A 24453-nucleotide genomic window follows, 5' to 3' on the forward strand; every position below is an offset into this window, starting at 1 on the left:
TCATGTCTGCAGTCTCTGACCATCTCCTGTATCATGTCTGCAGTCTCTGATCATCTCCTGTACTATGTCTGCAGTCTCTGATCATCTCCTGTACTATGTCTGCAGTCTCTGATCATCTCCTGTACTATGTCTGCAGTCTCTGACCATCTCCTGTATTATATCTGCAGTCTCTGACCTTCTCTTGTACCATGTCTGCAGTCTCTGACCTTCTCTTGTATCATATCTGCAGTCTCTGATCATCTCCTGTACCATGTCTGCAGTCTCTGATCATCTCCTGTACCATGTCTGCAGTCTCTGACTGTCTCTTGTATCATGTCTACAGTCTCTGACCATGTCCTCTACTATGTCTGCAGTCTCTGATCATCTCCTGTACCATGTCTGCAGTCTCTGACTGTCTCTTGTATCATGTCTACAGTCTCTGACCATGTCCTCTACTATGTCTGCAGTCTCTGATCATCTCCAGTACCATGTCTGCAGTCTCTGATCATCTCCTGTACTATGTCTACAGTCTCTGATCATCTCCTGTACCATGTCTGCAGTCTCTGATCATCTCCTGTACCATGTCTACAGTCTCTGATCATCTCCTGTACCATGTCTGCAGTCTCTAACCATCTCCTGTACTATGTCTGCAGTCTCTGATCATCTCCTGTACCATGTCTGCAGTCTCTGATCATCTCCTGTACTATGTCTGCAGTCTCTGACTGTCTCTTGTATCATGTCTACAGTCTCTGATCATCTCCTGTACTATGTCTGCAGTCTCTGACCATCTCCTGTACTATGTCTGCAGTCTCTGATCATCTCCTGTACTATGTCTGCAGTCTCTGATCATCTCCTGTACCATGTCTGCAGTCTCTGATCATCTCCTGTACCATGTCTGCAGTCTCTGACTGTCTCTTGTATCATGTCTACAGTCTCTGACCATGTCCTCTACTATGTCTGCAGTCTCTGATCATCTCCTGTACCATGTCTGCAGTCTCTGATCATCTCCTGTACTATGTCTACAGTCTCTGATCATCTCCTGTACCATGTCTGCAGTCTCTGATTATCTCCTGTACTATGTCTGCAGTCTCTGATCATCTCCTGTACCATGTCTACAGTCTCTGATCATCTCCTGTACCATGTCTGCAGTCTCTGATCATCTCCTGTACCATGTCTGCAGTCTCTGATCATCTCCTGTACTATGTCTACAGTCTCTGATCATCTCCTGTACCATGTCTGCAGTCTCTGACCATCTCCTGTACTATGTCTGCAGTCTCTGATCATCTTCTGTACCATGTCTGCAGTCTCTGATCATCTCCTGCACTATGTCTGCAGTCTCTGACTGTCTCTTGTATCATGTCTACAGTCTCTGATCATCTCCTGTACTATGTCTGCAGTCTCTGACCATCTCCTGTACTATGTCTGCAGTCTCTGATCATCTCCTGTACTATGTCTGCAGTCTCTGATCATCTCCTGTACCATGTCTGCAGTCTCTGATCGTCTCCTGTACTATGTCTGCAATCTCTGATCATCTCCTGTACCATGTCTGCAGTCTCTGATCGTCTCCTGTACTATGTCTATAGTCTCTGATCATCTCCTGTACTATGTCTGCAGTCTCTGATCATCTCCTGTACTATGTCTGCAGTCTCTGGCCATCTCCTGTATTATATCTGCAGTCTCTGACCTTCTCTTGTACCATGTCTGCAGTCTCTGACCTTCTCTTGTATCATATCTGCAGTCTCTGATCATCTCCTGTACCATGTCTGCAGTCTCTGATCATCTCCTGTACCATGTCTGCAGTCTCTGACTGTCTCTTGTATCATGTCTACAGTCTCTGACTATGTCCTCTACTATGTCTGCAGTCTCTGATCATCTCCTGTACCATGTCTGCAGTCTCTGATCATCTCCTGTACTATGTCTACAGTCTCTGATCATCTCCTGTTCCATGTCTGCAGTCTCTGATCATCTCCTGTACTATGTCTGCAGTCTCTGATCATCTCCTGTAACATGTCTACAGTCTCTGATCATCTCCTGTACCATGTCTGCAGTCTCTGATCATCTCCTGTACCATGTCTGCAGTCTCTGATCATCTCCTGTACCATGTCTGCAGTCTCTAACCATCTCCTGTACTATGTCTGCAGTCTCTGATCATCTCCTGTACCATGTCTGCAGTCTCTGATCATCTCCTGTACTATGTCTGCAGTCTCTGACTGTCTCTTGTATCATGTCTACAGTCTCTGATCATCTCCTGTACTATGTCTGCAGTCTCTGACCATCTCCTGTACTATGTCTGCAGTCTCTGATCATCTCCTGTACTATGCCTGCAGTCTCTGATCATCTCCTGTACTATGTCTGCAGTCTCTGACCATCTCCTGTACTATGTCTGCAGTCTCTGATCATCTCCTGTACTATGTCTGCAGTCTCTGACCATCTCCTGTACTATGTCTGCAGTCTCTGATCATCTCCTGTACTATGTCTGCAGTCTCTGTCCAGCTCTTGTACCATGTCTGCAGTCTCTGTCCAGCTCTTGTACCATGTCTGCAGTCTCTGATCATCTCCTGTACTATGTCTGCAGTCTCTGTCCAGCTCTTGTACCATGTCTGCAGTCTCTGTCCAGCTCTTGTACCATGTCTGCAGTCTTTGACCGTATCCTGTATTATGTCTGGGGACTCTTTCTAACAGAAGCCCTCTCTGTGTGCATCAGAGAGGTTCCCCTCCAGGTCTCATTAGTGTTCTCTCTTCCTGTATTTTCTTTATTGTTAAGAGATCATGGGAGGATTTCAGGGTAACAAAGACTTCTTAGGGGAGCAGCTCTGTATTTGAGTCATTGCCATAGAATCATTTGTAAAGGGGTGGAGTTGGTAAGATGACCACGCCCATGTGGGGGCGCCAGAAATATTTCTGCACCCAGGCGCCGGTGACCCTAGGATCGGCCCTGTCGGTGTGAAAGGGGTCTTAGTAAGGCAACCCAAAGGACAATGATGACATACACGCTATAATACCCAAAGCAAGCAAATCACATTTCTGATTTTCTTGTAGTGAATGATTTCTTGCCATGTATGATGCCGGTTACTTTTTAAATTATCCTATACATTTCAAATATAATAAAAATCACTCAATCTCTGTTGAGGAAGAGGATCAGCCAATCAGAGCTCTGACCCTCCCATTCAGTGGAAATTATGTGACCAATCATTTATTTTTTGAGATGCATAAGCAGTACTTAGGGAACGCACAGCAGCATTTTCTCCTGGAAAGATAAATATTTTAGCCCTCCTATTCCTCTTCTACTTACATACCAGGTTGCTAATACTGCTTTATGTTAACATTTGAGTATAGGTTCACTGTTTTTTGTACTGAGAATGACGCAGTTATTATTAACTACTGCAACAGCTACAATTTTATATCACAATGTGAAAAAAATGTCAAGAATTAACAAGTTCCCGCTCATTTCCAAACATCGTATTTTTCTTCTACTGTAAAATAAACTTCTATAAAAAGGGAATCATAGTAAGCGTCTGAGCAGTACACAATCACTGTTCTACTTACAACTTCTCCAAGAGTTAACCAAGTAGCAAAGTGCTGCAGATTGAGAAATGGGCACTATCTCTTTGTTTTTAGATTGTATGAGTTATAAAAACCCAATAGGAATGTAAGCATTCACTTGTGAACAATTTTCCCATACAAGTCTAACATACCACACTCTACAATACACTGAACAATGGATTTCCACAGCATTATTGCGACATAGATAATTGCCTGAATTTAAAATAAAACATTAAATAGCATGGAGTAAAACTCATGTTTTCAGCCTGGTAGATAAATAATTGCCAGAGCCTTTTCATATCCGAAGAGCTGCAGCCTGACACTTTTAGTATGCTTAGGTTGCCATCTTGTGGACAAACAGCAAACAACACAACTGCATGTATATGTGTACAGCAGCAAAACAAGATATGTTTTTTGTAAATTAGGACCTGCGAAAATCATTTAATAAATCTACATATAACTTTAAAGCCCAAATCTGGCTAATGCTTTTCATTTTGTTTTGTAGTAGGAGAACTGTTAGAGCCTCTGTCAAGTATTTAATAGTGTCTGTGCCCTTGCTGGACAGATTTCCCCTTTTCTTTTCTTTTTTTTTAAAGATACTGTTGGATGTAATGGCAAATCATCCCAAAAGGGATAAATACATACATACATCCCACAAAGATAAATACATTATAGACAAAAATATTTTTTAATCGTGTGATGTAGGGACAATTCTGAAAACGTGCAACAATGTTTTTACTGCTTTTGGTGCCCCCTCTTCCCCCAAATACAGGCGTCACAAGGATAGGAAGTGAAAATTCTCCCCAATGTCAAAGCAGAAAAAAAACCTGCTCAAAATGTTAACTCTTCCCCTTCTGTCCAAAACTAAAGAGAAACATGTTGGCCGGGTTTTTATCTTTTTTCTTTGTTTTTATGTCTTTTCTTGCATTAAGTTAGCAGTTTTATGCAATCACCCAACACCCTAGAAAACTTTGGGGTTGATTTACTAAAGGCAAATCCACTTTGCACTACAAGTGCAATCCAAGTGCACTTGGAAGTGCAGTCACTGTAGACCTCAGGGGAAGATCTGAAATGAGGGGAAGCTCTGCTGATTTTATCATTCAATCATGTACAAGCAAAAATGCTGTTTTTTATTTTCCTTGCATGTCCCCCTCAGATCTACAGCGACTGCACTTCCAAGTGCACTTTCAGTGCAAAGTGGATTTGCCTTTAGTAAATCAACCCCTTTGTGTCTACCCAACAGAAGAAAACCCTCAAAAGTGGGATTTTTAAGGCATATTAAACAAAAAATATATATAGAAAATATATAGAAAATATATAAAACCATATATAAAATTCTTATGGAAGGAACCATAAGAAAGCTTTGTGTCTACCCTTGAAATAAATTATTCATACTCACAGCACATGAGAGTTTAAAGAATGCAAAACTTGGCTTGTAATCGTTATTTTGAAGAGCATTTTTGTTTCCCTAATTCAAACCTGTTTAACTTTAAGGAGCAGGAGAAATGATTACACACATGTGTTATAAGCATAGTAATACTACTACTTTTTATTATTATTATTTAACTAAAAGGGTTGCTATACTGATTTTGTATTATTGGCTATGCTATTTGACCAATATAGAGGAGAATAGTGCTGAGAGAGTTACTTTTAGAAGCCCAATCACCCAAAAGTGATGTTTCAGTTGTAGGTGGAGTTTCATGTGATGAGCCACCCATTGACTTCTTATGTTTCTTATGGATTATAGAAGAAGATATTCCTGACACAGTTACAGATTTGGTTCTTGCCTGTTTTGAAATGGTTATCCTTATCTTGAGCTGTTCTTTCTTCTCTGTAGCAAACCGAGGAGACACAAATGACTTTATGTAATAAATGTAAACAATTTTCCCATAAAAGCCTAACTTACACACTCGAGAATGCATTTAACAATACATTTTCACAGCATTATCAAGGGTATTGCAACATAGATAATTGGTAAACCAAGTAAAGATCTTGATGCCTAAATCCCCAAAGAATATAAGATGCTGTCAGTAGATTTAATGTTCTACCATGTGCCAATTTTTGAGTGGACTGATCATTTGAAAGAGATAATGCACATGTCAAAATGTTACCATTATTCACCTTTTATTGCCATCTACTGTATGTCCCTATTAAGGAGGGGAAGGGGGGAAGGGCAAAAAATAAACACATGTTCAGCGAGGGATGGTTTTAGAGCCAGCTAGCAATGTTTTTATTGCTGTGTCTTCCTGTCCGAGTGACAACCATTCCCTCCATTCCCCAGAGGACTGTCACAGGAACATTAAATGAGGAAGAAATGTCTTCAGTGTAACAGACAACATTTGGGCTGGAGTTAGGCTTTAATATATGTTTTATTAATGAATTAGTGATCTAAAATGCAAAGAAGAGTGCCAGATGCCATCTTTTAACATTTGTGTGTAAAGACTTATTGTAAGTCAAGTTGCAGTTGCCTACCGCCATTCCTTTACCAGTGGCAATTTCCAGGCTGCCGTAATGGTAGGCTCAAGGAGGTAGGCTCAAGAACCTTAGGTTGTGTTCCACAGCCTAAGGTTCTGTATATATGGTTGGGCGTATGCAGAACGCAAAACTGAAAAGGGTATTGAGTTCAACTCATGGCAGAACCTAGCAAAGCATAGATTTTTCAGTGTATGTATGACAAGAAGAACATTGCCTGCAACATTTGCTCACTTTGATGATGCAGTATATATTTATTCATTCAGTCATTCATTCAGGAAAGTGTTTGATAGGCAGGCTGTGGCTTCCCTTCTTTACACAGATTGTGAGTAGTTACAGACCTCAGCATAACAAAACTTGAATATAGATACTGATCACCTGTAATGCATGGATGGATGGCACTGCACATTATGACAGCACTTCAGCTTCTGTTTCAAAAGAACTTTACCCTTTCTTAGTCTTGTCCCAAGTTGATTCTTTATACATTCCTATGGAAAGCTTGTAAATTCACAAAAATGCTGTATCATATACCCCCTGGTGCCCCTCCTTAGGAATTTGATGAGCCCTCACTTTATTTGATACTGGAAGCATAGAAAAGCCATTCAAGAGTTGACATCAGCATCCCTACATTTTGTAGCAACACAACACAGAGGTGCTTAAAAAAATAAACTTACATTGTATTAAGAATCTAAAAATTACAAAGTAAGAATATGAACAGTAGTCATGTAGGTGTGATATTGGTCCATTCTGCAACATGGTGCTTTTTCAGTGTGGTTGATTATTTCCAAAAGGCAGGAATACAATGTTGCCAGATGGTGCCATAATGACAGCAGGGTTGCCTGTATTGCTTACTTTTTATCTACATATTTACACATAAAAAAATTGACATGCTGCTGCTAACTTCTAAAACATTGTGCTGACACTGCTCCACAAAGCTCCTTTCTGTCTGGTGCAGCTCTCAAGTCCTTCCAATGGCTGAGTATATCTATCTCAAGGCCAACCTGTGTTTGTCAACTGTCAGGGCCAGTCATTATCCAACATTACAGAGTTCATATTATGCTATGTAAAATCTGTCAGTTTTACCGGCTGAAGTAGAGCCACCACTCACATTGTAAATCTGTCTTAGTGGTAGAGCTAACTATCATGATGAGTTGGGCAATGTGTTAATTCTGCTTGTGATTTTACTATTTTTTTAGATAATTTAATCATATATTTTTCATATTTTCTTTCTACCAGGATCCTGGAACTTCAACAGAATGGGGACATGGACCTATTAAAGCATAAATGGTGGCCACATAATGGACACTGTGACCTTTATTCATCAGTAGAACCTAAACAAAAAGGAAGTGCCCTGGACATTAAAAGCTTTGCTGGGGTGTTCTGTATATTGGCAGCTGGTGTTGTCCTGTCGTGTTTCATAGCAATGGTGGAGACCTGGTGGAGCAAAAAAAAAGGATCCAGAGTACCTTCCAAAGAGGTAACTATTTACACTGATGCAATGTAGAATAAATTTGTTCACTGACCAAGAGGAATGCTAATACGATTTTTTATTTAAGCAAGAACTCTGATGGTGTTATTGTTCTTGACATGGGTACCACACCTGTCATAAATGTTTACTGTATCCTCACTTAACCTGTAATGTAAATTTTTAAAACAACAACTTGAGAAGCAGCATAAACTAGTATCCAACTGCAAAGTAGGTCAGATGAATCAAATATTTAAAAATGTGATGAATTACCCAAAGCTTATTTCACATGCAGCCAGGAGAATCGAGTACATTTGGTTTCTACAATAATCCACAGTATTTGTTAGCAGTGCTGCCAAAATCCTATCTGGAGCCAAAAAGGAAGAAGTAAACAGATGCTTGAAATGATGACAGCCATATAGTAGCAAAGCATACTCTCAGCATTATAATATGCTCCATTTCTCCCTTCTTACATAATAAAATGATTCATGTGTGATCAGAAAAATTTGGATATGAAATTGTCAATGAAAAAGTGTTTAAATGTCATGTAAAGTGTCACCACAATGCTCAAAGACAGTATGATCACAATAAAACCCCCTGGATTTATATCTTGTTAATTCTATAAAGGGTGCCTGTCAAGACTGAAAATTATAGTTGTCTTTGATGACTTGATCTTTCTTGTTTCAGAAGCACATCAACATTTCAACAAGTCTAAAACCCTAAAACAAATCAATATGTGCACACAAAACTCAGAGGGATTTATTTACTAAAGGCAAATAGGATGTTTACTTTGCAGGGGAATATCCAATCATCTGCTATTAAAAAAAAAATAAAAGAAACAGTATTTTTGCTTGCACATGATTGGGTGATGAAAGTCAGCTGAGCTTCAGTTCACCTTTGTTCATTTTTTTTTCTAAATTCCAGCTCCCCTGTGTACTAATATAGCATTAATGTATAATTCTACACAGGCTTATCTCACTCTCTCTTCATAGATGTTTAAAAACCCAGCTTGGTCATTACTTCTGCCTTACAGACTTTAGGTCATGACACAAGAAGGAGTTAACCAGCTGATCTCATCAGCACACACCGTGCATCATCTACCCTCAGCTGGTCAACTCCTTTCTGTGTCATGACCTAAAGTCTGTTCAGGAAGTAAAGCAGAAGTAATGGAACAGTGTTTTTAACCACTAGGCTACCGCCCACCGTCATATGACGGCGGGATAAGGCAGCTTCTGTTCTGGGTGGACGTCATATGACGTGATCGCCCTCCCGAGCCACTAGGGGGCGCGCGTGCCCGCTGCGTCGCTCGGGACCCGGTGCGCGTGCCCGGCGGCCGCGATGTCCGCCGGGCACCCGTGATTGCCGGGTAACAGAGCAGGACCATGGATCTGGATCAATATACGCTTATTGCGATTTTTTTTTACCAAAAATATGTAGAAGAATACATATTGGCCTAAACTGAGGAAAAAATTTGTTTTAAAGAAAAAATTGGATATTTATTATAGCAAAAAGTAAAAAATATTGTGTTTTTTCAAAATTGTCCCTCTTCTTTTGTTTATAGCGCAATAAATAAAAACCACAGAGGTGATCAAATACCACCAAAAGAAAGCTCTATCTGTGGGGAAAAAATGATAAAAATTTCATTAGGGTGCAGTGTAGCATGATCGCGCAATTGTCATTCAAAGTGCGACAGCGCTGAAAACTGAAAAATGGCTTGGGCAGGAAGGGGGTGAAAGTGCCCTGTATTGAGGTGGTTAAACAGCCATAAAGACAGTGAGGTAAGCATGCGTAGAATAAATGGAAAGCTGTTTTATTTTTGCAAAATAAGTAAATTTAATTCTATTTTGGTACATAGGGGGACTGGATTTTTATTTAAAAAAAGGTGAACAATGGTGAACTTGGCCTAAGGGAAAATTCCCTTGCAACATGCATGTGGGTGGGGCCTACTCGCCCTGCATGAGGGGGTAGCTTTCACACAGAGCACTCTCATCAATGCCCGGTACAAGGAGGAGACTGCAGTCATGTGAAAAACCTAACATTAAGACATATAGGGCGTACACACGGTCGGACTTTGTTCGGACATTCCGACAACAAAATCCTAGGATTTTTTCCGACGGATGTTGGCTCAAACTTGTCTTGCATACACACGGTCACACAAAGTTGTCGGAAAATCCGATCGTTCTGAACGCGGTGACGTAAGACACGTACGTCGGGACTATAAACGGGGCAGTGGCCAATAGCTTTCATCTCTTTATTTATTCTGAGCATGCGTGGCACTTTGTCCGTCGGATTTGTGTACACCCGATCGGAATTTCCGACAACGGATTTTGTTGTCGGAAAATTTTATCTCCTGCTTTCCAACTTTGTGTGTCGGAAAATCCGATGGAAAATGTCCGATGGAGCCCACACACGGGCGGAATTTCCGACAACACGCTCCGATCGGACATTTTCTATCGGAAAATCCGACCGTGTGTACGGGGCATTAGAGATAAGCCTTTACACTGTGTGCAGTAAAAGTGCAGAATTAATCTGAAAAAGTGCTGTTCCATGTCACTACCTACTATAACGTGATATATGTTGCATTAGGAGGGATATGCTGAGCCTGTGCCCAGTCCAATGTGCCTCTGGTACCTCTCTTCCAGTAACAGAATGGGGTTCCGCTGTGCATATAGCGCAGACCTCCTGCGTGCACTCATTAACTCCTTCCCTGTGGCACCTTGTGACCAGGCCATGGATCTCCATAATGTGGGTTTGGCTCTGGTTGCTACTGGAAACCAGCCATTAGGGAGAGAGCCAGAACATCAACCCCCTAGCTACCAGAGGACCTGTCACCTTTACCAGGTACCACGCCTTACAAATGGTTGCTTTGTATCTTGAAGTAGTTCTTTGTTACTCATAACAACTACATTCATTTTACTTGTCTTGCTGAGTTAACCCTTTTTGTAGTGGTGTTTCTTCATACCCCTTTGTGCTTTACAAACCTTGGTAATTTGGATACACCAGAACCAACATGCACTTCTTTGAATAGCTTCTTCTTTGACCAGGCTTAGAACTTGATGCAACTTTACTGAAGAGACTTCAAAATTACAATCCAAACCCTAATCCTAACTATAGCTCTGTGGCTGCCCAGGCATACCTCTGTGAGGTGGTAGTCCATGCTAGTATTCTCCATGACTTGGATGTCCTCCAAAACACTGGGGCTTCAAACGAACTGCAAGGCGCAGCAGTCCCATGACCATAAGTCGAGCCAGGAGCTCTGAGAAGTAGCTGGAGATTACATCTTTAGGCTTGTCTTTGTCTTCTTCCAATGCACCAGCCCTCTGTGCAGAGCCCGTCTACCTTTTTATTTACAGCACGGGGAGAGGGCAGAGCTCAAAAAGACAGACAGGTTTAATCCCTTCCTAGCCTGGACAGCCTGTCTCATTTGATAACAGAAAACATTCCCCATGGAGGCAACCTGCCTACATGCATGGCCAGCCTATTTGCCTTTTGGTAAATCAACCCGCAAGATTGTAGAATTATCACTTAAAAGAGCTCTTTGCACTGTATAAATAATGAAGCTATATCCAACCAGAATACCATTTATAGCAGTATAATTGCTTTAATTGATTGAGCATACTGCTATTGCTAACAAGAGCACCAATATGTTGTAATAAGCATGCGGAATGGTCAGAAGTGCTCGAAATCGCTTGTACTGTCAAAAAGGGAGCGATACTTTCATTGAGCATTGGCAAACGTTTACAATGCATTGTAGCACTGTAGGGGTTGGAAAGAAGATGAACAGATCTCTTGTTGTCCATTGCTATTGAGAGCTCTTCCCATGAATGGGCACTGTTGGACTTCTGATATTTGATATGTGATTGCTTGATTTGTCTTACCATTGCTCTCTATTGTTCATAATTTTATTTTTTATTTTTAAACTGTATGAAGAGTGTGATGAGCATAATATCAACAGTGTTATTTTAAATTGAAAACCCATATTATTAACAGCATGCAATAAAAGACCAGCACAAGTGGCACAATAGAAAAAAAAAACAGTCGTTTGTACATTTCTGCATGTAGTTTTTTCATCATTTATCATTTTTTAAATCATATCCTCTAATACCAGATGTCCTTTCAGCCAAACATAGGCCAACTGCATGGCATGAGACAAATTACATCATTATTAATATGGAATATGCTGCTCAGTTTTTTAATACTTAGAGTGTAGAATCGCTCAGGCTGCAGCTGCTATTCAATCTGGTGACACAAGTGCTGTACAATAAATAGATCCAGAACTTAAATGACACTAACATTGTCTAGCGCTGATAATTCATGTGGAATCTCAGCTTCCAGAAACTGTTACAAGCATAAGTAGCTTATTTTGTAAATGCAAGAATAGCATGAAGCTTCCAATTCAGAATTTGTTGTATAAAATTTGAATTCAAATTTGGTTAAGGTGCTAGAAAAAAACATCCAACTAACATAAGTGAGATTATTTAATGCTCAGTACCTGAGAAATTCAGAGCATATTTCATTACAATTTAGGAAGGACAAAGTAGCCAATGAGGAATCGGTTTTCATCGATGCAGTAAAACAAAAATTTGCTACAGATTGGGGTTGATTTCCTAAAACTGGAGAGTACAACATCTAGTGCAGATGTGCATGGTATCCAATCAGTTTCTAACTGCAGCTTGTTCAATCAAGCGTTAAAAAAAACTGGAAGGTGATTGGTTTCTATGCAGAGCTGCACCAGATTTTGCATTCTTCACTTTTAGCAAATCAAACCTACCGTATTTGCCGGCGTATAAGGCGGCTGGGCGTATAAGATGACCCTCTAATCTTCCATTTAAAACATTGGTTTTGTGCTATACTTGCTGTATAAGACGACCCCCTTCCGACCAGTCTGTCAGCCTGTTGGATGTGCAGTAATGCCGTATGTTCAGTAGCTTCGGTAACAGGTAACATACTTTCTCACAGTAAACATACAGTATACCACGCTGAGCCAATCACGGTGAGCGATGAATTCTATTCATGAATACAAAGCCTGCTCGGATTGGCAGAGGCTGTAACATCATCAGCCCGTGCCTCTGACTCTGAAAGCCAATCGGAGCAGGCTACTGTATGTAGCCTGCTCAGATTGGCAGAGGTTGTTATTCCAATCCGAGCAGGCTTTGTATTCATTCATTGAATACATTGCTTGCCAGGATTGGCTCAGCGGTGTATACTGTATGTATACAGTATTACAGCTCATTCAGCGAGCATCAGGAGGGCTGTCATCCAGTGGGCGGCTTATGTATAAGACGACCACCGCTTTATACTCAGCGTATAAGACGACCCCCGCTTTTTGGCCTTTTTTTTTGTGTAAAAGGTCGTCTTATACGCCAGAAAATACGGTATTGTATAATGCTTTGAGGAAGGAACCTAACATGTCCTGAAAGCCTGCATATTTAATACAAGTTAGCCGATAAAGGGTATCACTTAACCACTTACAGACTGGAAGATTTTCCCCCAGCATTTTTTGTGATACAGCACTGCGTCGTTTCAACTGACAATTGCACAGTTGTACGATGCTGTACCCAAACAAAATTGAAGTCCTCTTTTTTCCCACAAATAGAGCTTTCTTTTGGTGGTATTCAATCACCTCTGCGGTTTTTATTTTTTGCGCTATAAACATAAAAAGAGCAACAACTTTGAAAAAAAAACAATATTTTTTACTTTTTGCTATAATAAATATCCAAAAAAATTAATAAAAAAAAAATTTCTTCATCAGTTTAAACCAATATGTATTCTTCTACATATTTTTGGTAAAAAAAATATTGCAATAAGCATGTATTGATTGGTTTGTGCAAAAGTTATAGCGTGTACAAAATAGGGGATAGATTTATAGCAGTTTTGTTCATTTTTTTTTACTAGTAATGGTGACAATCTGCGATTTTTTGTGGGACTGCGACATTCCAGTGGACCGATCGGACACTTTTGATACTTTTTTGGGATCATTGACATTTATACAGCGATCACTGCTATAAAAATACACTGATTACTGTGTAAATGTCACTGGCAGGGAAGAGGTTAACACTAGGGAGCGATCAAGGGGTTTAATTGTGTTCCCTGGGAGGTGTTTCTAACTGTGGGGGGATGGGACTGACTGAAGGAAAGGGAGAGATCACTGTTCCTAATCACAAGGCACAGCAGATCTCTCTCCTCTCTCTCCTCACCTGTCAAAATGGGGATCTGTCTGTTTACATTGACAGATCCCCGTTCTGACACTCTTTCCCGCGATTGCGGGTGGCCAGCAGACATGGTGGCCGCCAGCCATGCGCATCAGGTCCCCCACCACTCAGCGGGCATGTGCGCGCGCCTCCTTAAATAAACCGCCATATCTCTTACTGCGATTTTTGGGAATGAGCCAACCTGCCACAGTATAATGACTGCTGCTGGTCGGCAAGTAGTTAAACTGCCTTTTCCAATGTTGTAAAACCTAAATATCTTTTATTTATTGTGTTTTTTTGTAATGATTAAAAGTGCAACATTTAATTCAATTTTAGTAGATAGGTGTAAATTAAGGTTATTAAAGGCTAAGCTCACCTTTTTTTCCTAAAATCCAGCTCCCCTATGTACCTAAATACTATTAATGTACCTCAGGTGGAAAAATAAAAGCTTTCTTTTATTTTGAATACAAGGCCTTAGCTTAGCCCGTGCTGTATTTCTTAGAAAGCTTCAGAGACTCCCTGGTATAGATTTGGGATGGAGAAACCTGTAGGTCACAGGTTTACCAGCTGACCTCAGTAGCACACACCCTTCACCCATCAACTATGTTTTCACAGTATCCCCGGCATCTCTCCACACGTGCATATGCCTGGTTTCCCCAGCGACCCTTCAGACCTGCTCAGGCAGCATGCTACACTCCCTGGGGTCGCGTGTAGCCCACGGGACTCCCCTGATGTAGTGCCAGAGCCTGCCTGATTGGATACATTGGATAGATGGTGTGTCCTCCTATTATATAGTTTTGGTAAATATAAAGGAGATTGTACAGAGATTGTACAATCAGATTTTATAACGTATAACCACATTTATACATCTAAAATTACCTAGTTGTGCTTTCAGTGTCATTAATTGTTAACGGCACACCATACACAGAAGCAAACACACATTTTACCACATGAAAAAACAGGTGACAAATGCAGTAAAAACATGCAATTCGCACCTCACCAAAATGTCCCATGAGCTACTTTGCCAGGTGTAGTGTAGCCCATTGAAATCAACAGGCTGCCCTATGTGTGTCACTGGAAAAACGAGCAAAAAAAATGTGCTCCCACTACTCTAGGTGTGAATGGGGCCTGAAAGTGAAATTGGAGCATTTATACAAGAACAATGAACAACATATACATGTGAGCGCTAACATTCAACCAGTATGAAACAGCTGGAGCCCCCTAAAAGATACATATATTGCTCTAATACAAAGTGAATAAATGACTGAAGGGTGATTTCATAACTTAAAATAAATCATACAATAACAATAAAAATTATGAATTTGTGCTGATCAGCTGGAGACTGAAATGCTAAAGTCCAAAATAAAACTAAACTGAAAATGAATTAGTCCATGATAAGCTACTGTAGAAGGCAGCCCTGTAGATCAGGATGAAGCAATCCTCTGGGTACTGAAGAAGAGAAACAACAATGGCGCCACTCTAAGTGCAGTATTAAAAACAGATTTAATAAATCTTTAAAATCAAGTACTCACAAAGGTACAAGTAAAGCAGGCGTACAAAGGGTGAGAAAATCATGCCAGGTGTCCCAGTTGAGGTGTAGAGTCACATCATGCGGTGGCGTTCTATACTGCTGAAAGGATGCGCTGCTGGATACTCGCTGTGTCCTGTCACTGGAACGCGCTGTGTATAATCCGGGAAACAGAGTCACTTCCGGGTCTGTGTTGGGATAGGCAACGCGTTTGCGGAGCTACGCTCCTTCCTCAGGCCTCCTCAGCGAGTATCCAGCAGCGCATCCTGTCAGCAGTATAGAACGCCACCGCATGATGTGACTCTACACCTCAACTGGGACACCTGGCATGATTTTCTCACCCTTTGTACGCCTGCTTTACTTGTACCTTTGTGAGTACTTGATTTTAAAGATTTATTAAATCTGTTTTTAATACTGCACTTAGAGTGGCGCCATTGTTGTTTCTCTTCTTCAATACAAGAACAATGAGGCTCCATTCACATCTGTGTGCTTCCAAACGCATGGCAAACCATACAGAAAATGCATGCTTTGCCATGCGTTTTAGAAACACACTGCAAATGTGCATTGTGCTTGTGTTGTAATTTCATGTTCAAGGCACCCCAAGTACAGTAAATGCACCAAAAAGTGTGGTAATACACCATGCTCCACCCCAAAAAAAGTTCTGGAGCTCCTCTGGGGTGATTGTTGTGTGTAGGGCAACTCATTCAAGTAAATGGTCTACCCTATGTGTGATGAGTGAAAATGCTCCAAAACACCCAAAACAAACGCATGCGGGAACTTAAGTTTTTGCTACGTGGAGCCTAACAACTGAGTGTCTCCGTCCACTCCCTCATTTGTACTTGTATAAAGATAGCCATACACTATGCAATCTGATTGTGCAATCTCTGTACAATTTCCTTTAGATTTACCAGAACTATCAAATAGGAGGACACACCTGAACAATCAAATCAAACAGGCCCTTGTACTACATAGCTTATGGGAGATTGAAAGGAGGTTGTACAATCAGATTGTATAGAAAATCCGATTTCTTTGTGTCTACTATATGCGCTAAATCTTTTTCATTTTATTTTATCTGTTGGTTAAATATTGCTCCCTAACTCACCTAATGTTGATTGTCTTTTTGTCTTGACCTGTGAAGGCATTGTTGCCTACTCCTGGATGAAGTGTTATGATTAAGCGCTGTTATCTGCGTGAAACGCGTTAACAAATTTATCTCCTGGTGCTCGGTGTGGTGTATATGATTTTATTTGTTGATCACTACAGTAAAGGTTTTGGCATCCTTCTGGAGTATGCAGCCATTCATCCATTTTTCCATCTGCTAATTTTTGATTGTCAGGAACCAACCAAATGTATTTGTTTTAAGATGTGCTTGACTAGAGTCACAACATATTCTTGTTTTTACAGTTTACACCAGGGATATGCAATTAGCGGACCTCCAGCTGTTGCAAAAGTCCCATCATGCCTCTGCCTCTGGGTGTCATGCTTGTGGCTGTCAGAGTCTTGCTATGCCTAATGGGACTTGTAGTTCTGCAACAGCTGGAGGTCCGCTAATTGCATATGCCTGGTTTACACTTTGCACACCTAGAAGCTAATTAAGTGAGTGGATATAATACATTTAACAGTAGTATATTGACTCAAGGGACTAGTAATATGCAACAACCTCAATCTTAATTTCAACAGAATGCTTCAGCCAAAACTGTATTGACTGCTCCTCTGGGTTATGCATGGGGTACCTGTTGATGAACAGGAGATTGGGAATATGCAGGAACTAACTGTCTTTATACCCTTTTGCTGATATATGAGTGCTCAGAGAAGTTTTTCCTCAATGTGAGCCAGCTGCAGTTAGTGTGTCTTAGTATGCCACTTTGAGACCCACATTCTAATGAACTATAGTTGTTAATAACGTAAGGTGAACTGTACTTTGCATGCTGGGCAAGGCAACAGATTCTCCAAAGTGGAGAAAAAATGCCAAAAGACAAGTTTCCTTTAAGCATTCAGCACCCATTACTATTTCTCAGTATTTATAAAGCATCATCTTTTGTCTAAAGTTCAACTAAATGCCAGTAAAAAAGTGCTTACACATTTTAGTTATTTACATATTGTACATAGAGTGGGCAATATAAATTGCACTGTTGGAGTGTCCTATTTTTCATGCAAAATCTACCATAATTCAGAAATCTATATGTATTGTTTTTGCAGAAAATGTACTAACCAGTTTAGAAAATACTTTTACAGGATTTAACTGACATGCTTGCTTGTTCATTCTTTAATGTACATTAAAAGAATATATCAATTTTGTTTTGCTATAACACATTTCAAGCTGTCTTGTAGAACCATGTCCATTGCTTTCATAATACATCTCACGTGACTCCATTCTATAGTGACACTTTTAGAGTTACTACTAAGTTGCAAAAAGCCAAGCTGCATTACATCACATGATATCCTATCAGTCCTATCCCGTCTGTATGACAGCTGTAATTTTAGTATAGGTTCAACTCTGAAAGCTTGATGCCCCTCCTTTTTAAACACATTCTCAGAGGTTTGGCCTACCTCTTCAGATAGTAACAAGGATCATTTTGACTGCTGATCAAAGATGCTGGGTTTTGTCACTCGTTCACTAAGACAATATATATATACTGTATATACTGTATATGATATAAGCGGTCATAGATCTTTTAGAATTGATTCCATTTGTCAAAAATCCAGGAGATACAGCAGCTCAAGAAACAACTGAATAGACAGATTTACATGAGGAGATTTTCAGATAATAACTGTATTGTATCCAAAGTCACGCAACTGCAAATCGCCTAGGCTTATCAAGGGCTTACCTATAGGTACAAGTTATGCATGGGAGTTTACTCCCACTTTAAATGATCAAGTCATTTTTTATTTTGCTGAGTTTTAAAAGGTAACACGCCAGTTTTTAGTTATTAGTTCCTTCTGTTTTTAGTTATTAATAATTTTTATATATGGGCAACCAGGGCTGCTCAGTAGGTCTATAGGTCAAAGGTGCTTCTTAATGATAGGTCCTACATCGTGTTCAATCCTAGGCAAATATTTTTTGTACCCCATATTTTTAATGCCCCTGCAGTAATTTAAATTAACAAATACACACAGAATGCCTGGTTAGAACTGACTTTAATTAGTGGTTTGCTTTACATGACATGACATGATATAGTACATGTGAGAGCTAAAAAATATTTATATATTTCACAACCCTTACACATAGACAAAACAACATATTTTGTCTTTAACACTTTCAATAATCAACAACACAGCATAAAGATCTACAGAATATGTATTAAAATATTTCTGTAAAGTATCTATGAACTCTAGACTGACATCCCCGCTACTACATAATAGGATTTATTATTTACAGGCAGACATCTGTGGCCAGGAATCTCTTCTGATAAGCTCAAGGCCTAACGGAACAGTCATCGGCACAGCTGGAGGCCAAAGCTGATAGCCAGACTATTAAAAACAACCATCAACAGCAATTTTTTACTTCATAATTACAAACCAAAACTTACTAGGCATTCGCCACCAGCCTTCACTGTAAGTATCCTTTAAAATGAGGAAAGGTTTAACTTCAAGTGAAATGTAAAAGTAAACTATATACACACAGTAATTATTTTTACTGGAATAATATTCATAGCAAATTTGTGTTATACAGTATGTTGCTAGCTTTGCCCAAGTTAGATTTAATCCAGTATAAATCTGTGGCTTTCTAGCTGTTGTGGAACTAAAGTATTTTATAAATTGAACGCATCCAGCAAACAACCATTAAATTCTCCTAAGTGGCCATATTTTTGTAACCTAGAGATACCCAAATGTAATGTTAGTAATTTTAAGAAATAATAGTCCATTGGCCAAAAAATGCAAACAAGATTAGTGGCCTTTTTTCCTGCGGATACAGTTTCCAACATCTACTGCTACACTCATGAGTACCCCATGCTCATCTTAAGTATCAAATATTTTTCTATTATTTATAAGTATTTTACATTCTAGTAAGCATGAAAATTCAGTTCTGCAACAGTTAAAAGGATGCAGAGTCCCTCCCTCATTTACAGACCATCAAAGTGCTTAACAATTTAGGTAAGGGGACCTTCTAAAATTACTTTTTTGGTTATGTATCCAAATGAACCTTGATGTTAGTAATACAATACAAGAGTTCAATAAGTATTATTAGTAATATAAATGTTGAAAAAAACACATAAAACATTTTGATCACATACAAATTCTCCCTTTCTTCTGGTCCTTTGAACAGTTCCTTGTTCTTTATGAGTCATTAAAAAAAAGCTTTAACAAGATGGTACAGAATCATGCTTATATAAAAAAAAACATAGTAGTAATACACCGCGTGCACAATTATTAGGCAAATTAGTATTTTGACCAAATCATTTTTATGCATATTGTCCAACTGCAAGCTATATACACTTGAATGCTTATTGGACTTAAGCATATCAGGGGATGTGTATTTGTGTAATGAGGGAGGGTGGGGCCTAGGAATATCAACACCTTATATCAAGGTGTGCATAATTATTAGGCAGCTTCTATTCCTCTGGCAAAATGGGCCAAAAAAAGAGATTTAACTGACTCTGAAAAAGTATTTCAGAGAGATGCAGCATGCTTGAAATTGCTAAGATATTGGGGCGTGATCACAGAACCATCAAACGTTTTGTTGCAACTAGTCAACTGGGTTGCAAGAAACGTGTTGAGAAAAAAGACGCAAATTAACTACCCAAGAATTGAGAAGAATCAAACATGAAGCTACCAGGAAACCATTATCCTCCAGTGCTATTATATTCCAGAACTGCAACCTACCTAGAGTGCCCAGACATACAAGGTGTTCAGTGCTCAGAGACATGGGCAACGTAAGGTAGGCTGAAACCTGACCACCACTGAACAAGACACATAAGTTAAAACATGAAGCCTGGGCCAGGAAATATCTGAAGACAGATTTTTCAAAGGTTTTATGGACTGTTGAGATGAGAGTGACTCTTGACGGACCAGATGGATGGGCCTGTGGCTGGATCAGTAAAGAGCATAGAACTCCACTTCCACTCAGACGCCAGCAAAGTGGAGGTTGGGCACTGGTATGGGCTGGTATTATTATAGATGAACTAGTTGGACCTTTTTGTTTTGAAAATGGTCTCAAAATCAACTCAATAAATTTCAAACCTACTTCCAGTTTTTAGAAGACACTTTCTTCAAGTAGTGATACAGGGAAAAGTCTACATCTTTAAAGAAGACCATGATATTTATGCAGGACAATGCTCCATCACATGCATCAAACTACTCCACTGTGTGGCTAGCCAGTAAACGCCTTAAAAATGAAAGAATAATGACATGGCCCCTTTCCTCACCTGACCTAAACCCTATTGATAACTTGTGGGCTCTTCCTAAATGGGAGATTTATGGTGAAGGAAAACAGTACACCTCTCTGAACAGTGTCTGAGAAGCTGTGGTTGTTGCTGCATTCAGGTTTGAGGTTTATTAACATTTTGGATTGCCCGAGAGCACTGTAGTTGTTCAATAATTAAATTAATCCTCAAAAATACAACTTGCCTAATAATTGTGCATGCCGTGTATATTTTTTCAAAATGAAATAGGCACACAAATTAAAATATTAGTTCATAGAAACGTTCTCTGCATTTTTCACTGTTATCTTCTAAATGTTCTAAATAACCTTTAGAAGTGTTTAGCATATTTGATGTAATTTCTTTAAAAAAAAAGAGTTTGCACAAGTCATAAACCTATCTAGAAATTTCTTCCATTTTGTTTCTGCTCTCAGTGATAGAGTTAAGATGGATGTAAAAATTTTAGAGACCATCAAAACAGTTTACAGTGCCTTGAAAAATATTCATACCCCCTGAAATTTTCCACATTTTGTCTTGTTACAAAAACTTGTCACATAATTGTGAAGTAGAAGGAAAATCGTAAGTGGTTTTCAAATTAAAAAAAATATATATATATCTGAAGTATGGTGTGCATTTGTATTCACCCCCCTGAGTGAATACTTTGTAGAACCACCTTTTGCTGCAATTACAGCTGCAAGTCTTTTTGGGGATGTCTCTACCAGCTTGGCACATCTAGAGAGTAACATTTTTGCCCATTCTTTTTTGCAAAACAGCTCAAGCCCTGTCAGATTGGAGAGTTTGTGAACAGCAATTTTCATGTCTTGCCACAGATTCTCAATTGGATTTAGATCTTGACCGACTGGGCCATTCTAACACATGAATTTGCTTTGATCTAAACCATTCCATTGTAGTTCTGGCTGTATGTTTAGGATCGTTGTCCTGCTGGAAGGTGATCCTCCGCCCCAGTCTCAAGTCTTTTGCAGACTCTAACAGGTTTTCTTCTAAGATTGCCCTGTATTTGGCTCCATCCAATTTCCCATCAACTCTGACCAGCTTCCCTGTCCCTGCTGAAGAAAAGCATCCCCACAACATGATGCTGCCACCACCATGTTTCACAATGAGGAGTGGGTGTTTAGGGTGATGTGCAGTGTTAGTTTTCTGTCACACATAGCATTTTGCTTTTATGCTAATAGTTCAATTTTGGTCTTATCTGACCAGAGCATCTTCTTCCACATGTTTGCAGTGTCCCCCACATGGCTTCTCGCAAACTACAAACGGGACTTCTTATGGCTTTCTTTCAACAATAACTTTCTTCTTGGTATTCTTCCATAAAGGCCAGATTTGTAGAGTGCACAACTTATAGTTGTCCTGTGGACAGATTCTCCCACCTGAGATGTGGATCTCTACAGCTCCTCCAGAGTTACTATGGGCCTCTTTTGTTGCTTCTCTGATTAATGCTCTCTTTGCCCGGCCTTTCAGTTTAGGTGGACGGTCATGTCTTGGTAGGTTTGCAATTGTGCCATATTCTTTCCATTTTCGGATGATGGATTGGACAGTGCTCCATGAGATGTTCAAAGCTGGGGCTATTTTTTCTAACCTAACCCTGCTTTAAACTTCCCCACAACTTTATCCCTGACCTGTCTGGTGTGTTCCTTGGTCTTCATGATGCTGTTTGTTCACTAATGTTCTCTAAGAAATCTCTGACTCACAGAACATCTGTATTTATACTGAGATTAAATCACACACAGGTGGACTCTATTTACTAATTAGGTGACTTCTGAAGGCCATTGTCTCCATTAGATTTTAGTTAGGGGTATCTGAGTAAAGGGGGCTGAATGCAAATGCACGCCACATTTTGTAAGTTTTGAAAACCATTTATCATTTTCCTTCCACTTCACAATTATGTGTCACTTTGTGTTGGTCTATCACATAAAATCCATTTACGTATTTGGTTGTAACATGACAAAATTTGGAAAACTTCAAGGGGTATGAATGCTTTTTCAAGGCACTGTGGTTATGGAGACCTATAGATAATACTAATTAACAGCAAACTGCAGCCATAGCCTTGCATAAATAGTAGTTTTAAGGATGAATGCCACTTTAGAAATAAAGAAGACCCTGGCATCCCCCTACAGTTATCACTGGGTCTGCCTCTACACTGTATCTGTACACTGTAAAAAATGCAGAGTAAAATGAAGGACATATTGAGAACTAATGCCATTACATTATTTCCTTGGCACTGAAATTTTTTTTTTTATTACAGTACTATATAACAAGGCCCACTTAGGCCTTATCATTAGCAATGGTTTAGATTCTAGGGCCCTTCAAAAACTGTAGTGCCGCAGGCACAGGGAGTGAATGGGAAGTACAGTGTCCATAGAAATCAATGAAAAACATAGACAGCTATTGTAATAAAGAGCTCACAATCCCCCAAATCAGAGATGCCTGAAAGGTGCCTAATCTGCATATAAATACCCTTTAACCTCCCTGGCGGTATGATTATTTCACATTTTTGATGCTGAAAGCGGTACAATTATTTTGCACAGAAATTTGGCGGTTTATATTATAGGCCTGTTATTCTTAGGAATAATTCACTTAACTCTGTCCAAACAAGAGTCTGGTAGACATCCCGGGTATGATAAAGTTTGAAAAACGAAATAAAAAATTATAATATAATAAATAACTATAAATAATTATAACAAATAATAATATAATAATAATAAAAATTCTTCAATAATCAAATCAAAAACACTAAAATTTGATCAGTTGCAGAATTGTCGCTGTCGTTACTTTCAGTGTTTGATGACGGATTTCCCCACAAATCCTCTCAATTCTGCAAGTGATCGCTGTTTTCTAGCTGGTCTAAAACCACTTTTGATGTAAATGGACGGTTTTGGTTGCTATGGACAATCTCCAGTTTCCAGGCAGAAAGAACAGTTTTTATAATATAAAACTGCATGCAGGACACTGGACAGACCACTAGGGACAAAGGGGATGTGTAATTATTTGATACAGTACTGTAATCTGTAAGACTACAGTATACTGTATCTGTACTGTGTGTTTTACTTTTTGAATTTGGCACCAAACTCCGTCCCCGTGCGTCACAACGCTCGCAGGGAACGGAGCTCGGCACTGTGATCGAGCGAGACACGGCAGCTCGCAGATCACTGCGGGGAGACATCGCAGGATCCAGGGGACAAGGTAAGTATCCTCTACAAGGATCCTGCGATGCAATCTCGAGTCTGGCTCAGAGATACCACTTTTGGTATTGAAAATCCACCCTGAGCCAGACTCGGGAATACCGCTAGGGGGGTTAACATTTAATACTGTTTTGGTTTTCTGACCGAGTTAAGGATGTGGGTATCATATGCTATGTGTAAAATTTCATACTGAAGCTCTTTTTTTTTGTAAATCTTTAACCACTTGACCCCTGGAAAATGTACACCCCTTCAGGGCCAGACCATTTTTTGCAATATGGCGCTGTTACTTTAACTGACAATTGTGTGGTCATGCATTGCTATACTCAAACAAAATGTCACTGTTTTCCCACAAATAGAGCTTTCCTTTGGTGATATTTGATCACCACTGCATTTTTTATATTTTTTATATTTTGTGTTGACAATTTAGAAAAAAAAAAAACAATATTTTTAACTTTCTACTATAAAACATATCCACTAAAAAAAATTAAAAAATCACATTTCTTCAGAAATTTTGGCCAATATGTATTCTGCTACATATTTTTGGTAAAAAAAAAAAAAAAAACTCACAATAAGCGTATATTGATTGGTTTGCACAAAATGTATGGCATCTAAAAACAATGGGATACATACTGTAATTTGTATTTATTTATCTTTTAAACTAGTGGAACTGCAATATTGCAGCAGACAATTGGACATTTTTGATATTTTGTGGGAA

At 39.5% G+C, this 24453-nt stretch overlaps 1 protein-coding gene across 2 annotated transcripts in view; it reads left to right on the forward strand.

Annotated features, from left to right (window-relative positions):
- GRID2 (glutamate ionotropic receptor delta type subunit 2) overlaps positions 1–24453 on the forward strand; it is a 1754345-nt gene that overhangs the window by 1705014 nt on the left and 24878 nt on the right. The window contains exons 15-16 of one of the 2 annotated variants that reach the window (XR_012236183.1): positions 7231–7471; positions 18558–18733. Coding sequence is in view for 1 of the 2 variants with exons in the window: in XM_073601045.1 (XP_073457146.1) it covers positions 7231–7471 (241 nt within the window). In the remaining variant the exon portion in view is untranslated. The remainder of the gene's footprint in view (positions 1–7230; positions 7472–18557; positions 18734–24453) is intronic. The other variant, XM_073601045.1, reaches the window with a different exon arrangement.

Source organism: Aquarana catesbeiana, linkage group LG01, assembly GCF_042186555.1.
Source record: "Aquarana catesbeiana isolate 2022-GZ linkage group LG01, ASM4218655v1, whole genome shotgun sequence".
Classification (NCBI taxonomy): domain Eukaryota; kingdom Metazoa; phylum Chordata; class Amphibia; order Anura; family Ranidae; genus Aquarana; species Aquarana catesbeiana.